The following is a 14,215-nucleotide window of genomic DNA, read 5'->3' on the forward strand; positions in this document are numbered from 1 at the left end:
CACCGCACCTGGCCAGAACTTTTTATTTATGATTTGAAAATTTAAAGTAAACACATAAATATTTTTTAATAACAAAAAAATAGGCTCCAGCAAACCCAGTTTTTCATACAAGGCAGCCTATGGCCCTGCTCTGAAGACACATCCTGAGTCCCCACTTCCCCTGCTTTCAAAAACCCTGCCTTCCTCTCCCTCTTCACTGTATATGCATAAAGCAGCCGTATCCAAGCGAAATCTAACACAACAGAGCACTTTTCAACACCAAGACACCAAACACAGACACAGCTGCAAGTGCAGCTGAAGTTCACACAAAGCTCTTCTCCCTTCTATTTGCATAAAGCAGGGAGGGGGGTGGGAAAGAGTAAAAGACAGTGAGGGTCACAAAAATTTATCTATAATGCCAAGGACTGAAATACCAGCTGAGACTTGAAGCCTCAGAGTTAAGTAAATAATCACACCTTCCTTTCCAATGCTTTGTATCAGTGATGAGAATTTCACTGAAGAAAACCCAAATCCAAAATAGATATATCCATCCCTTTTTATACCTGAGGTAAAAGAAAACAATGTAATTGCGTTTTGCTGCTTCCATGTGTACTTCTGGAAGCAGAAATCAAAAAAGGGAGCCTGCATCATTATTGTGGGCTGGTCATTTTATCTTTGTTACAGTGTGCTTGCTTCATGAGGCCACATGTCTTTCTGCTTCAGAACTGAACCTGCTACTGGGTACAGCTTTCTAATCTCAAATAAAACTACCTTTAATGTAATAGCAAATGTTGAACAATAGATTCAATTGTATGACAAGCCGCACAGAGATGATTTACTACAAATACACAGAAAACAAAGTTAAATATAATTACCCTGGGACAGTATGAAATTCTTTTTTGCTGTTCTTTCTTCCTTAGTTTGTCATAAAATATAACAAACTTTTCTAAACTTACTATTTGTGAGGATAGCCCATTATCTCTATCTTCAAAATCCATCCAGAACTTCACCATTTCTCTTAACTTTCATGGCTGACACCCTGGTCCGAGCCACCGTATCTCACATGCATTAACCTAACAGCCTCCACACCCAATCTCCCTGATTCTGACCTTGCTGCCTTATAATTTATTCTCTCTACATAGTAGACAGAGTGATTCCTGATAAACTGTAAGGAAGATAACTTCAGTCCTCAACTCAAGGTCCCTCAATTATTCCACATTTCAGAGTAAAGCAAAAGGCTTCTGGACGGCTTTCAAGAATTTCTGTGACTTGGTCACCATGATCTCTTTGACTTTAGCCTCCTAACTCCCTTGACTCATTTATGCTCCAGCCCACCCACCTACTCCCTTGTTTTGGAACATGTCAGTCATACTCCTGCCTCAGGGCCTCTGCACTGACTGTTTCCAGCACCTGGAAGTGCTTGCCCATCAACTGTCAGTTTCTCAATAAGGCCTAATCTGATGACACCACTCAAAACAGAAATCCCTTCCCTGCCACTTCTAATCTCCCCCGACTCAACCCGTAACATACATACACAGTTTGTATGTATACCTATATATATGCAGCATATACTTTATTACTTATATAACTTCCTTAATTCACTCATGATTTCGAAATATTTGAGATTCACCAAGGCAGAGATCTTTGCTGGGTTTTATTTACCACTGTATCCTCACTAGCTCCATGCCTGGATGACAGCAGATGCTCAGTGAGTATTTGGCAAATGAACAAATCATTTTATCCACCACAAAAACTATCAAGGCAGGCTGACTCTCCAGTCTCCTAAGCAATCATTCTTTTCATATTTCAAGAGCTGGACCTTTCTTACAAATCATTATCAGTCCTCCTCTTCCAGGACCTTACCTTGATAATCTGAGCTGACCATGAGACCTCCCTTTTCTCTGAATTTTCTTAGCTCCATCATCTCATTGTATTTGGTTTCTTTGTGTCAATGTCTCATCCATCCTTTAACTTCCTTAAGTACAGAGTCTGGGTTTCTCACAGCTTTGAGTTCCCTAATAGTCCCTCTTTTCTGAAGGTAGACAATTTCTTTTTTCTTTTTTTTTTTTAAAGACAGAGTTTTGCTCTTATTGCCCAGCCTGGAGTGCAATGGAGCAATCATAGCTCACTGCAACCTCTGCTTCCCGGGTTCAAGGGATTCTTCTGCTTCAGCTTCCCTAACAGCTGGAATTACAGGCGCCCACCACCATGCCTGCCTAATTTTTGTTATTTTTAGTAGAGATGGGATTTCACCATATTGGCCAGGCTGGTCTCGAGCTCCTGATATCACGTGATCCACCCGTCTCATCCTCCCAAAGTGCTGGGATTACAGGTGTGAACCACTGCACCCAGCCTCTGAAGGTATAAAATTTCTATACCTAGCCAAAAGAACTTCAGAGACACAGACAACATTTAGTCCAAAAGGTATAAATGGAATCAGCTCATAGATCCATTCTCAATGGCATGAGAGTGTCTTTTAAAAGAAAACATTTAAATGTAAACGGCTTTTGTGGGGCCCAGGCTCTTCAATTCTCTCCAGGTAGTTCTAGTCTAAACACAACCCATGTCTGAAACCTGCTCTGTTGACTGCTGCTCAGTCTACAGACACAATGAGTGGCAGACCCACTGGCAGCTCAACACCTTCTCCTGAACTCAAGTGCTTTTCTCATGCCAATTCCCTGATAGACTTTGTAACTTCCATAACTGCCTTTCCTTTAATATTAATGCTTTAAAATACGAGGAAGCTGGAATAGCTACTAATTATAGCTGAGTTCATGATACCTATAACAAATTGGGATTTTTTTTTTTTTTTTTTTTTTTTAGACAGAGTTTTGCTATTGTCACCCAGGCTGGAGTACAATGGCATGATCTCTGCACGCTGCAACCTCTGCCTCCCGGGTTCAAGTGATTCTCCTGCCTCAGCCTCCCAAGTAGCTGGGATTACAGGTGCCCGCCATCACGCCCAGCTAATTTTGCTTTTTTAATAGAGGTGGCGTTTCATCATGTTGACTAGGCTGGTCTCGAACCCCTGACATCAGGTGATCCTCCTGCCTTGGCCTCCCGAAGTGCTGGGATTACAGGCATGAGCCACCATGCCTGGCCCTGAAATTTTTATATGATTACATTTAATTACAATCACTTAAGACTAAAACGAACATCTGGCTTTAAGTCATTAGAGAAAAAAAAAAGCTTTATATTTGACTGTGAGTCTTAATTTCTGAAACCCATTGCTATTTAAACAAAACCAAACATTCCATTTAAGAAAACGTTATCCTAAAGCTACTGCTTACTGAGTTAAGATGAGCAAGAGTGCACCCTAAAATGAACTGAGGCAGTGTGGGAGGTGGAGAGTTAGGTGCCTCTACTTCTAGCTGATCTATTCACTGGCTGGTGTATCAACTTTATTGATTCATAACACAAGGATGACAGAAGCTGCATATGTATCTCAGAGTCCCTAGGTTAAAATGAAATAGCAAAAACTCATTTCTTTATAAATTATGAAGTACTAGATAAATACAGAGAGCTGAACAAACAGGTTTGATATCTGGCTCTGTCATTTCTGACCCATGTGATCTGAGGTACACAACCTACCGGGTTCAAGCTCCAGTCTGGAATGTAAGAAGGGCTAACAAAGAAGTGGCTTATGTTGTCATCCGACATCACTGCTGGATTCTTGAATAAGGGGATTCAAAGCAAACATTATTTTCTTGCTTATGACTTCCTCACATAGTTTGCCAGGAAATAAACTGAGTAAATCCATTTAAAGTGCTTTGGCATAGTAACTGACCCAATAAATGCTCACAAGGCCAACAATAGCTTATGAATCTTTTTTTTTTTTTTTTTTTGAGACGGAGTCTCGCTGTGTCACCCAGGCTGGAGTGCAGTGGCACGATCTCGGCTCACTGCAACCTCCGCCTCCCAGGTTCACGCCATTCTCCTGCCTCAGCCTCCCGAGTAGCTGGGACTACAGGTGCCTGCCACCACGCCTGGCTAATTTTTTTTATATGTTTAGTAGAGATGGGGTTTCACTGTGTTAGCCAGGATGGTCTCGATCTCCTGACCTTGTGATCCACCCGCCTCGGCGTCCCAAAGTGCTGGGATTACAGGCGGGAGCCACTGCACCCAGCCGGCTTATGAATCTTAAGAATTTTCTATATATTTGTTGATTACTGGTTTGCATAATGGGAGGCATATATTTACCAAACACTATGTATGTGCTAGACACTGTGCCAAGGCATATGTCATACTTCTCTCAATTTTCAAAAGAATTCTGTGTGGAAATCATCAGTAGAAAAACATTCATAGCTTTGCTTCCCACAGGAAAGGATAGCATGTTAGTGCTAGGGTGAGAAAGAGGTTATGTCTTAATTATACACAAAATGAATGGGTGGCATTTTGAAGTTCAAATGACCCATTTTTGTTGGTCTGAGAACGAGTCTCTAAGCTGGTTGCCAACGATCCTGCTTTCTAACATTTACACCATCCCCACTGAAAACTTTCACCTACCCCAGATCCAGAGTTGGTCTGTGCGACGAACAGGATGTGGCAGAAGGGATGTGACTTGCATGTTTACATTATAAAGAACATTACAGCTTCCATTTTGGGTGATTTTTCATACTTACTTTTTTGAATCACTTAGAAACCATGGCAATCAGGCCAGGCGCGGTGGCTCAAGCCTGTAATCTCAGCACTTTGGGAGGCCGACACAGGCGGATCACGAGGTCAGGAGATGGAGACCATCCTGGCTAACACGGTGAAACCCCGTCTCTACTAAAAAATACAAAAAACTAGCCCAGGCGAGGTGGTGGGCGCCTGTAGTCCCAGCTACTCGGGAGGCTGAGGCAGGAGAATGGTGTAAACCCGGGAGGCGGAGCTTGCAGTGAGCTGAGATCTGGCCACTGTACTCCAGCCTGGGCGACAGAGCGACACTCTATCTCAAAACAAAACAAAACAAAACAAAACAAACAAAACAAAACGAAATAACGGTCGACCATGAAAGAATTCAAGCAGAGCAGCCTTGTGTATTGGGATGGAGTTCAGAGAGTGTTTTTGCAACATTTTCAGCTGTGTTATTTTATTCAGAAAATATTTATGAAATATTGTGTGTTATCTGATTAGAAAGCAACATTTGTTAAAAGTCAAAAAGTTGGACACAGCAGCTCATGTCTGTAACTCAAACCCCTTGGGAGGAGGAGGCAGGAGGATTGCTTGAGGCCAGGAGTTTGAGACCAGCCTGGGCAACATGGCAAGATCCTGTCTCTATTTAAAAAAAAAAAAAAAAAAAAAAATTAGCTGGGCACAGTGTCTCATGCCTGTAGTCCCAGCTGCTTGGGAGACTGAGGAGGGAGGATCACTTGAGCCCCAGGAGTTTGTGGCTGCAGTGAGCTATGACTGCACCACTATACTCCAGCCTGGGCAAGAGAGTGAGCCCTGTCCCCCCAAAAAAAGTCAAAAGAGAAAAAACAGTGAAGTTACATAATTTAAGTAGTTATTTAAAAAATATACACCACACAAGGAAACTTCTGCAGGCCTGAGAGAAGTGAAGCAGTTATACATTGCCCCTTAGTGTCTGGGAGCCAGTGGACAGAAGTGGAAAGGGGATACGAACTCTGTTATTCTTAGGGGACAGACAATGGATGCATCAGAAGGTTTAAAAAACTGGGGGACCAGCAGGTTCATTCTTTGAAGAGAAAGCAACTTAGTGCTGAGGAAAGAGCTCCTTGCCAAACTAGATATATTCTTTAAGTGCTCAGGGTCATCTCAATATTCAAGATTAATGGATCAGTTATACTTTGCAAATGACAGCAAGACGTCTTGTTGCCAGTGGGATCTACCCAACCATCATTTGAATTCTGCATATGCCAATAATCCACTCCACTATATTACAGCCCCCTATTACTCCAGGTCCTCTAAGAAAATCTGTAAAATGTCAAAAGGGAAGCTTATTAGAGAAAGATAAACACAAAGACTCATCCCCCAAAGTTCCACCTGTAGGACATTTTCTCTGATAACTTCTCCCTCTCCCCATCTCCTAGGGATGCCTCCTTTCTGTTCCCATAGCAGCATCTGTACAACTGCTGTACTATACAAGCATACTGTATTGTCATTATTTGTTGACTGTTTCTCCCATTAAACTAAGTCTTTAAGGGTGGATTATCCTTTCCACTTTCCCTACTACGCCAATAATGCTGGCACACATTCATTTAAGTAAGGGCCTCTGATGTGCTACTTCTGTGTTAAAAAAGACATCTGATTAAGTCCTTGCCCTCAAAAAGTATACACTCTGGTACAGAAATGCGAACACATGAACTGGTGATTACAGTACAATTAAGTGCTTTGTGAGGCTGCCATAGCAGTAAATGTGAAGGCCATGCCATCCATAGCTGAGGAATGCAGGAGGTAGGCAAAAAGTGGGGCAAAGGGCCTTCTTGGCCAGAGAAGCAGAAAGCAAACAGGTGGCAAAGAGAGTAAGGCCGCGAAGTAAGCCTACATTTGGTCTAGCATACACAGAGGGTGACAGAGATGAAACAGAGGTCTCATGAGCTCCCAGGGCAGGAGAGGGTCAATGGTGTGAGAGATGCTTACATAGACAGAAGCTCAATGACAGATGTAGAGCATGGAGTGAGAGGCACAGTAAGTCTCTGATTAGGCTCCTTCCTAATCAGGGAACTGAGGGTGGGGCGGTATAGAGTTGGGGTAGGAGAGCTACTGAAGCAGCTTCTTCCTACTCATGGGGCCAGATGGTCTTAGGATAAAATGGATAGGGCTATGGTGACTGGGCTACTCATCATGAGGAGTTCAACAGAGGACTTGCTTGGATTGGCCACTAAGAAATACTTTAAATAATGCAAGAAGATACTTAGGCAAATGTAAACAGTGATCCTAAAATGATCAGTATTCTGGAATAATTTCTTTTTAAAGTTCTACCATTTGGAGTCAGAATCTCATATGCAGATAAAAAAGTCAAAATAGTCAGAGGCAAAAAGCCCTAACTAAATGCTCAAATTTAGCCCATGCTTAGGGAGTCACTAATTCTTTCTCCAGTCAACTCAAAAAAAAATGTATTTTTGGCCAGGTGCGGTGGCTCACGCCTGTAATCCTAGCACTTTGGGTGGCTGAGGCACGCAGATTGCCTGAGCTCAGGAGTTCGAGACTAGCCCGGGCAACACAGTGAAACCCTGTCTCTACTAAAAACAAAAAAATTAGCTGGGCGTGGTGGTGCATGGCTATAATCCCAGCTACTCGGGAGACTGAGGCAGGAGAATCACTTGAACCTGGAAGGTGGAGGTTGTGGTGAGCTGAGATCATGCCACTGCACTCCAGCCTGGGTGACAGAGTGAGACTCCGTCTCAAAAAAAAAAAAAAAGAAAAAAAAAAAGAAAAAAAAATTTTTTTTCCCCACAAAGAGCTTACTTAATCTCTTTTTCTCTAGAACTTTTCCCAAGATAACCAAATGCTTCTCTGCTTCTAAATTTCTTATTTTTATGACTTCCACTCTCACTTTTGGCCCTTTTCGTAATTCTCTTGGCCCTGTTTGGGCCATGACCTTATGTCAAAAGTTTCTGTTCCAGGGAATGCTAGGTACAAGACTCCAGATGGGCCTAATTTCAGTTACCATTCAGTATAGGAGAGGGAAGAGAAGTATGAGAAAGCCCAAGGATGGATCTGAGGGAGGATAAGAGAAAATGTGGTTCCTAATTCAAGATGAGATTAAGTTCTACTTTCTAGTATTTATTTTGAAGAAGTCAGGGAATCAAGAAAATCTCTGAATACTTATATACTGCTGATGAGACCATACATTAGTTCAGTGTGGAAAGCAGTTTGGAGGTTTCTCAAAGAAATAAAAATATTATTCAACTATACTACTATTTAACCCAGTAATCCCATTACTGGGTATATACCCAAAAGAAAATAAATTGTTCGGCCGGGCATGGCGGCTCATGCCTGTAATCCCAGCCCTTTGGGAGGCTGAGGTGGGCAGATCACGGGGTCAAGAGATAGAGACCATCCTGGCCAACATGGTGAAACTCCATCTCTACTAAAAATACAAAAATTAGCTGGGCATGGTGGCACGTGCCTGTAGTCCCAGCTACTATGGAGGCTGAGGCAGGGGAATCGCTTGAACCTGGGAGGCAGAGATTGCAGTGAGCTGAGACTGTGCCACTGCACTCCAGCCTGGCAACAGGGCGAGACTCCGTCTCAGAAAGAAAAAAAAAAGAAAAAAGGAAAATACATCAATTTACCAAAAATGCACCTGCATGTGCATGCTTACTGCAGCTCCATTAGCAATAGCAAAGATGTGAAATCAAACTAGGTGCCCATCAACAGTGGATTGGACAAAGAAAATGTGGTACATATACATTATGAAATACTACACAGCCATAAAAAAAAGAATGAAATTATGTCTCTTGCACCACCACAGATGCAGCTGGAGGCCATTATTCTAAGTGAATTAACCCAGAAACAAAAAATGCCACATATTCTCAGTTTTGTTTTTTTAAATTTTTTGAGATGGAGTCTCGCTCTGTGGCCCGGGCTGGAGTGCAGTGGCCAGATCTAAGCTCACTGCAAGCTCCGCCTCCTGGGTTTACGCCATTCTCCTGCCTCAGCCTCCCGAGTAGCTGGGACTACAGGTGCCCGCCACCTCGCCCGGCTAGTTTTTTGTATTTTTCAGTAGAGACAGGGTTTCACCGTGTTAGCCAGGATGGTCTCGATCTCCTGACCTGGTGATCCGCCCGTCTCGGCCTCCCAAAGTGCTGGGATTACAGGCTTGAGCCACCGCGCCCAGCCATATTCTCAGTTTTAAGTAGGTGCTAAACACTGGGTATACACAGACATAAAGATGGAAACAATAGACAATGGTGACTCCAAAAGGGGAAGAGGAGAAAAGGGTGAAAGACCAAAAAGCTACATATTGGGTACTATGTTAACTATTTGGGTGACAGCTTCAATAGAAGCCTAAAACTAAGCATCATACAGTATATCCATGTAACAAACCCACAAAAGTACCTCTGAATCTAAAATAAAAATTAAAACTTAAAAAGAAAAGAAAATCCCTGAATCAGATAATGGAGTTATACAGTTTCTACTTTATTGGTAACAAGTAGGTAATGAAATAACTCTAAGTTTTGTAGAGGGAAGAATTTACTATCATCATCTATCTTCACAGCCAACATGTACAAGAAGCTGAGATTTAGAGAATTAGCTTTAGAAAGTTAACAGAGTACCTTCTACTTAACATCACTGGCTAATAATCCTTTTGAAATGGCAAATCAAATATAGGAAAAAGGACAGAAGTTAGCCATGGAGACCAAGAGAACAGGCTACTATTTTTTTTACCTAACTTGTGTTTTGTGAAAAGTGACCAAGGTTTAATTGTGAAAAAGCCACTATAAAATTCCAAATACTTACAGCTTCTTTCTCTCTGTCCATGATAGTTTCCAGCTCTTCAAAATGTCGAAGTTTGATCTCTAGTTTCTTCATTTGTGTCTCAACCAACAGAGCTACCAGGGACTTGATCTTTCTTTCTTCCACTGCAGCCAGGTGCTAAGGGTAAAGATCATTCAAGCTATTTAGGTAAACATTTGCTTAAAGAACATTAAGAAAATGCTGACAATATGCAAAGTGGAGATTATATAATTTACAATGGTACCCTATATGTCTCCTTTGTACGTTTCTACTAAACATTTATTTCAATCTAAAATAACGTCTCTGAATTTCTGGTCCTTACACAGATAAATCAACCCTTAAAAGATTAAAGGAAATGCCTCATGTGGTAAACTACTACCTTCAAAAGGCCTATCAAGAAGGAGAGGGCAAACTAGGACCCTGATGGGCCAAAGATGAGGACAGGAGGTACTTTGCCACCTACCATCCCATCCTAGCACTCGGTCTGTCCCCTCATTATCCTTTCCTCCCTAAGACTTTTCCACGGGTGGGCAGGCAGGCAGGCAGTGATCTCCTCAGCACCTGACACTCTTACAAAAGCCTCTCCCTTCTCTTTGGTGAGCAGATCTCACGTGTGGAAACAAAAGGGAAACAATATTTCACCTGTAATTCCAGGTCCAGATCCATAGCTGGAAAAATAAATACAGTACTAAACAGAAAGGTACTCTGGAAGACTATTACTCCTTTCCACAAGACCGATGGTGACTCCTACTCATGCTTCTTGCCAACTCAACAGCACAAAGAGGAAGATGCCACATTACTTATATCTGCTTAAGACCCTAACTACTAGCCAGTAATCAATCCCACCCTCTACAGACTTCCAAGAACTTCCCCAACAAACTCCCAGCACCATTTTTCATTCACTTTTATTATGTCTGCTGAATTTATGTGTTCATCTTGCTTCTGCACAAGGCTTTAAAAAAAAAAAAAAAAGAAGAAGAAGAAGCAGGGTCATTTAAAAAAAAAAACCTATGTTGCTCAGGCTGGCCTCCAACTCCTGGGCTGAAGTGATCCTTCTGCCTAAGCCTCCTGAGTAGCTGTGACATGCCACAGCTGTGCATGTCACAGTACGCATCTTCCCAAGGTCTTAAGAAACAGCATGGAGCGGCTACTTTACTGATCTCTTAATGATCTTAGGTTTCCTATAGAACCTAGGAGCAACCATGCAAGAGGAACTTAATATAGGCTTTTGGAAACTATGCTGAGACCTAACACTTAGACGAAAGCCTAGTTTTTCGTTCATCTACAGTTGAAAATAAAAACTGTAGTTTTACAGATATGGAGACCCATTTGCAGAAAGATTCAGAAATGTAGACAAGAGGTGACAATGAGGTTTTATAGCTATTAATGATCATGTGTGCCACCCTAAACTACAATGAGCTACATCAATGACACCAAAACTTTAAACAATTACGTAATTCAAGCCACTATCACTGTACAATGTTATACAATTTATATTTTTGAACAAAAAAATTTATGCACATGATATAAACTGAAAAGTTACAAACAGGTATAAAATAAAAAGTAAGTCTCCTCACTTCTGTCAGATATACATCAGTAACTCTTCTTTTGAAGATAATAATGTTATCAATTTCTGGTCTATTTTTATGAGAATATGACTCTTAGAACTCAGCTGGTTTGAAAGAAAATGTTTCTGTTTTTTTTTTTTTTTTTTTTTTTTTTTTTTTTTGAGATTTATGCAGGAACGGGGGGGGGAGGCGGCAGGTGGAAAGGGGGTCCTCAAGTGTTATTCATAAAATAATACAAAAATAGGGTCTTCAAGTATTATTCAATAAAATAATACGAAAATATTTCCTTTTAAAACTGCAGGTCACTGGTCAGCCGTGGTGGCTCACGCCTGCAACCTCAGCACTTTGGGAGGCCTAGGTGGGCAAATCACATGAGATCAGGAGTTGGAGACCAGCCTGACCAATATAGCAAAAACCCTGTCTCTACTAAAAATAAAAAAATTAGCTGGGCGTGGTGGTGCACGTCTGTAATCCCAGTTACTTGGGAGGCTGAGGCATAAGAATCGCTTAAAGCCAGGAGGCAGAGGTTGCAGTGAGCTGAGATCCCTCCACTGCACTCCAGCCTGGTGGCAGAGCAAGACTCCATCTCAAAAAAAAAAAAAAAAAAAAAAAAAGAGGTGGGGGGGCAGCAAGTATCAAAAAAATTAAAAAGATCTATAGCAAGAAACATTACTGAAATTTTAAGAACACAAGACATAGACAATCCTACAAGCTTTCAGAAAGGCACTCTCCCAAAAAAAACAGGTTACCCCAAAAATTGGACTGTATCAGACTTCTTAAGAGTAAAATCAGATGTTGAAAACAATGGTAAAATGCCTTTCAACTCAGAGCTAATGAATTTCAAACTAGAATTTCCTGTACAGGAACCTGTAACAGTGTGAATATAGAACAGACATTCCTGAAATCAAGGACTAAAAAGTTCACTTCCTACACATGCTACTGAGATACGCGTTCTAGCTCAAGTAATGTAATACCAGAAAAAGATAAAGACCTTAGATTCAAAAGTCACAGACCCAACCTAAGAAAGAAACTCTGAGTTTATAGGGCAAGCAATGATTCAAAAATAAACTGAGGTTGGGCACAGAAGCTCATGCCTATGCCTATAATCCAAGCACTTTGAGAAGGTGGGTGGATCACAGAAGGCCAGGAGTTCAAAACCAGCCTGGCCAACATAGTAAAACCCTGTCTGTACTAAAAACACAAAACAAACCAAAACAAAACAAAACAAAACAAAACAACACAAACATTAGCTGGATGTAGTGGCACACACTTGTAATCACAGGAGGCGGAGGCTGTGGTGAGCCAAGACCGCGCCACAGCACTCCAGCCTAGGCGACAGAGCAAGACACTTTCTCAAAAAATAAAATAAATTGAGACAAATGAAACAAGACTGGTAAGAACTTGATAACCAAAGCTAGATAATGTGTACACAGAGACTCATTTTACTACTTTGTCTACTTCTGTATATATTCTTTTTTTTTTTTCTTTTTCTTTTTTTTTTTTAAAGACAGAATCTGGGCAGGTGCTATGGCTCATGCCTCTAATCCCAGCACTTCAGGAAGCTGAGGTGGGTGGATCACTCGAGGCCAGGAGTTTGATACCAACTTGGCCAACATGACAAAATCTCTTCTTTATTTTTATTTTATTTTTACAGTTTAAAAAAAGAAAGGGAAAAAAGAAAAAAGACCAGCTGCCCAAGTAGCTGGGACTACAGGCGCACACCACCACACCCAGCTAACTTGTATTTTTGGTAGAAACAGGGTTTTGCCAGGTTGCCCAGGCTAGTCTCAAACTCCTGAGCTTAAATGATCTGCCTGTCTCAGCCTCCCCAAGTGCTGGGATTACCGGCATGAGCCACCATGCTCAGTCTACTTCTATATATATTTTAATACTTCCATAATAAAAGTTTAAAGGTGGGTTGGGGTAGGTCAACAAATGGAGCTGGGAAAACTGAATATCCAAATACAAAAGAATGAATTTAGACTCCTATCTCACATCACCCACAAAAATTGACTTAGTGGATCACAGATCTAAATATAAAAGTATACAATAAAAAATTCTTAGAAGAAAAAACAAAGTACATCTAAATGATCTTAGGTTAAGCCAAAGATTTCGAGACATGTAAAGAGCACAAACGATAAAAGAGAAAATTAGGTTGGACCTCATCCAATTAAAAACATTTGTATCACCAAGAAGTTCACTGAAAACACCCAGGTACAGTTGCCCACATCTGTAATTCCAGTGTTTTGGAAGGCTGAGGCAGGAGAATCGCTTGAGACCAGGAGTTTGAGACCAGGGCAACATGAGACCCCATTCTACAAAAAAATAAAAAAAAATTAGCCAGGCGTGGTGGCACATTCCTATAGTCCCAGCTACTCAGGAGGCTGAGGAGGAAGGATCATGTGAGTCTGTGAGTTTGAGGCTGCAGTGAGCTGTGATCTTGCCACAGCATTTCCAGGCTAAGTGACAGAGCGAGACCCCGTCTTTTTTTTTTTTTTTTTTCCAGACAGAGTCTAGCTTTGTCGCCCAGGCTGGAGTGCAGTAGCGTGATCTCGACTCACTGTAACCTCCACCTTCCAGGTTCCAGTGACACTCCTGCCGCAGTCTCCCGAATAGCTGGGATTACAGGCACCCACCACCAAGCCCGGCTAATTTCTGTATTTTTAGTAGAGACATGATCTGCCTGCCTCCCAAAGTGATGCTCCCAAAGGGATGGGATCACAGGTGTGAGCCACTGTGCCTGGCGAAACCCTGTCTTTAAAAAAAAAGAAAAGAAAAAGGAAAAAGAGACTAGTAAATGGCAGAGCTGGAACCAAAAATTTAATTTCCAAACCCAAAGGCCCATGAATTATTTTCCAATGCATCTTTGGAATAACTGATACTTCAGTGGATACTTTGCTGGGTAATTCTTAGAAGGGACTTGTGGTAGATTAAAGATAGCCACAAGTTCACTGGCCTTTATTTCATTAAGAGGCAGATCAAGACAGGTTCTCTGCCCTGCCCAATAAAAATCAGTGGTAGCCTTTTCTGAGCCCAGGCCTTACAATCTTGGAAACTTTCATGTCCTGTTCTTGGAATGTTCCCTCTGGGAGTCTCAAGTTGCCATGTACAAAGTATGATCACCCTGCTGGAAACACCACAAAGAGAAATTCTGAGACTACATGGAGCGGAAAAAAACCTCAGTTACCCCTGCCAAGGACTAGGATTCTAATGAAGCCGTCTCAGACCTACATAAACCTACCTATGAAGTTAATACTGCT

The 14,215-nt window shown here is 41.6% G+C and overlaps 1 protein-coding gene across 1 annotated transcript in view; it reads right to left on the minus strand.

Annotated features, from left to right (window-relative positions):
• Positions 1-14,215, minus strand: part of SMARCC1 (SWI/SNF related, matrix associated, actin dependent regulator of chromatin subfamily c member 1) — a 198,230-nt gene that overhangs the window by 28,854 nt on the left and 155,161 nt on the right. Inside the window, exon 25 of the mRNA XM_010374744.2 lies at positions 9,391-9,525. Within this exon, the coding sequence (XP_010373046.1) occupies positions 9,391-9,525 (135 nt within the window). The remainder of the gene's footprint in view (positions 1-9,390; positions 9,526-14,215) is intronic.

Source organism: Rhinopithecus roxellana, chromosome 1 (genome assembly GCF_007565055.1).
Source record: "Rhinopithecus roxellana isolate Shanxi Qingling chromosome 1, ASM756505v1, whole genome shotgun sequence".
NCBI classification, from domain to species: Eukaryota; Metazoa; Chordata; class Mammalia; order Primates; family Cercopithecidae; genus Rhinopithecus; species Rhinopithecus roxellana.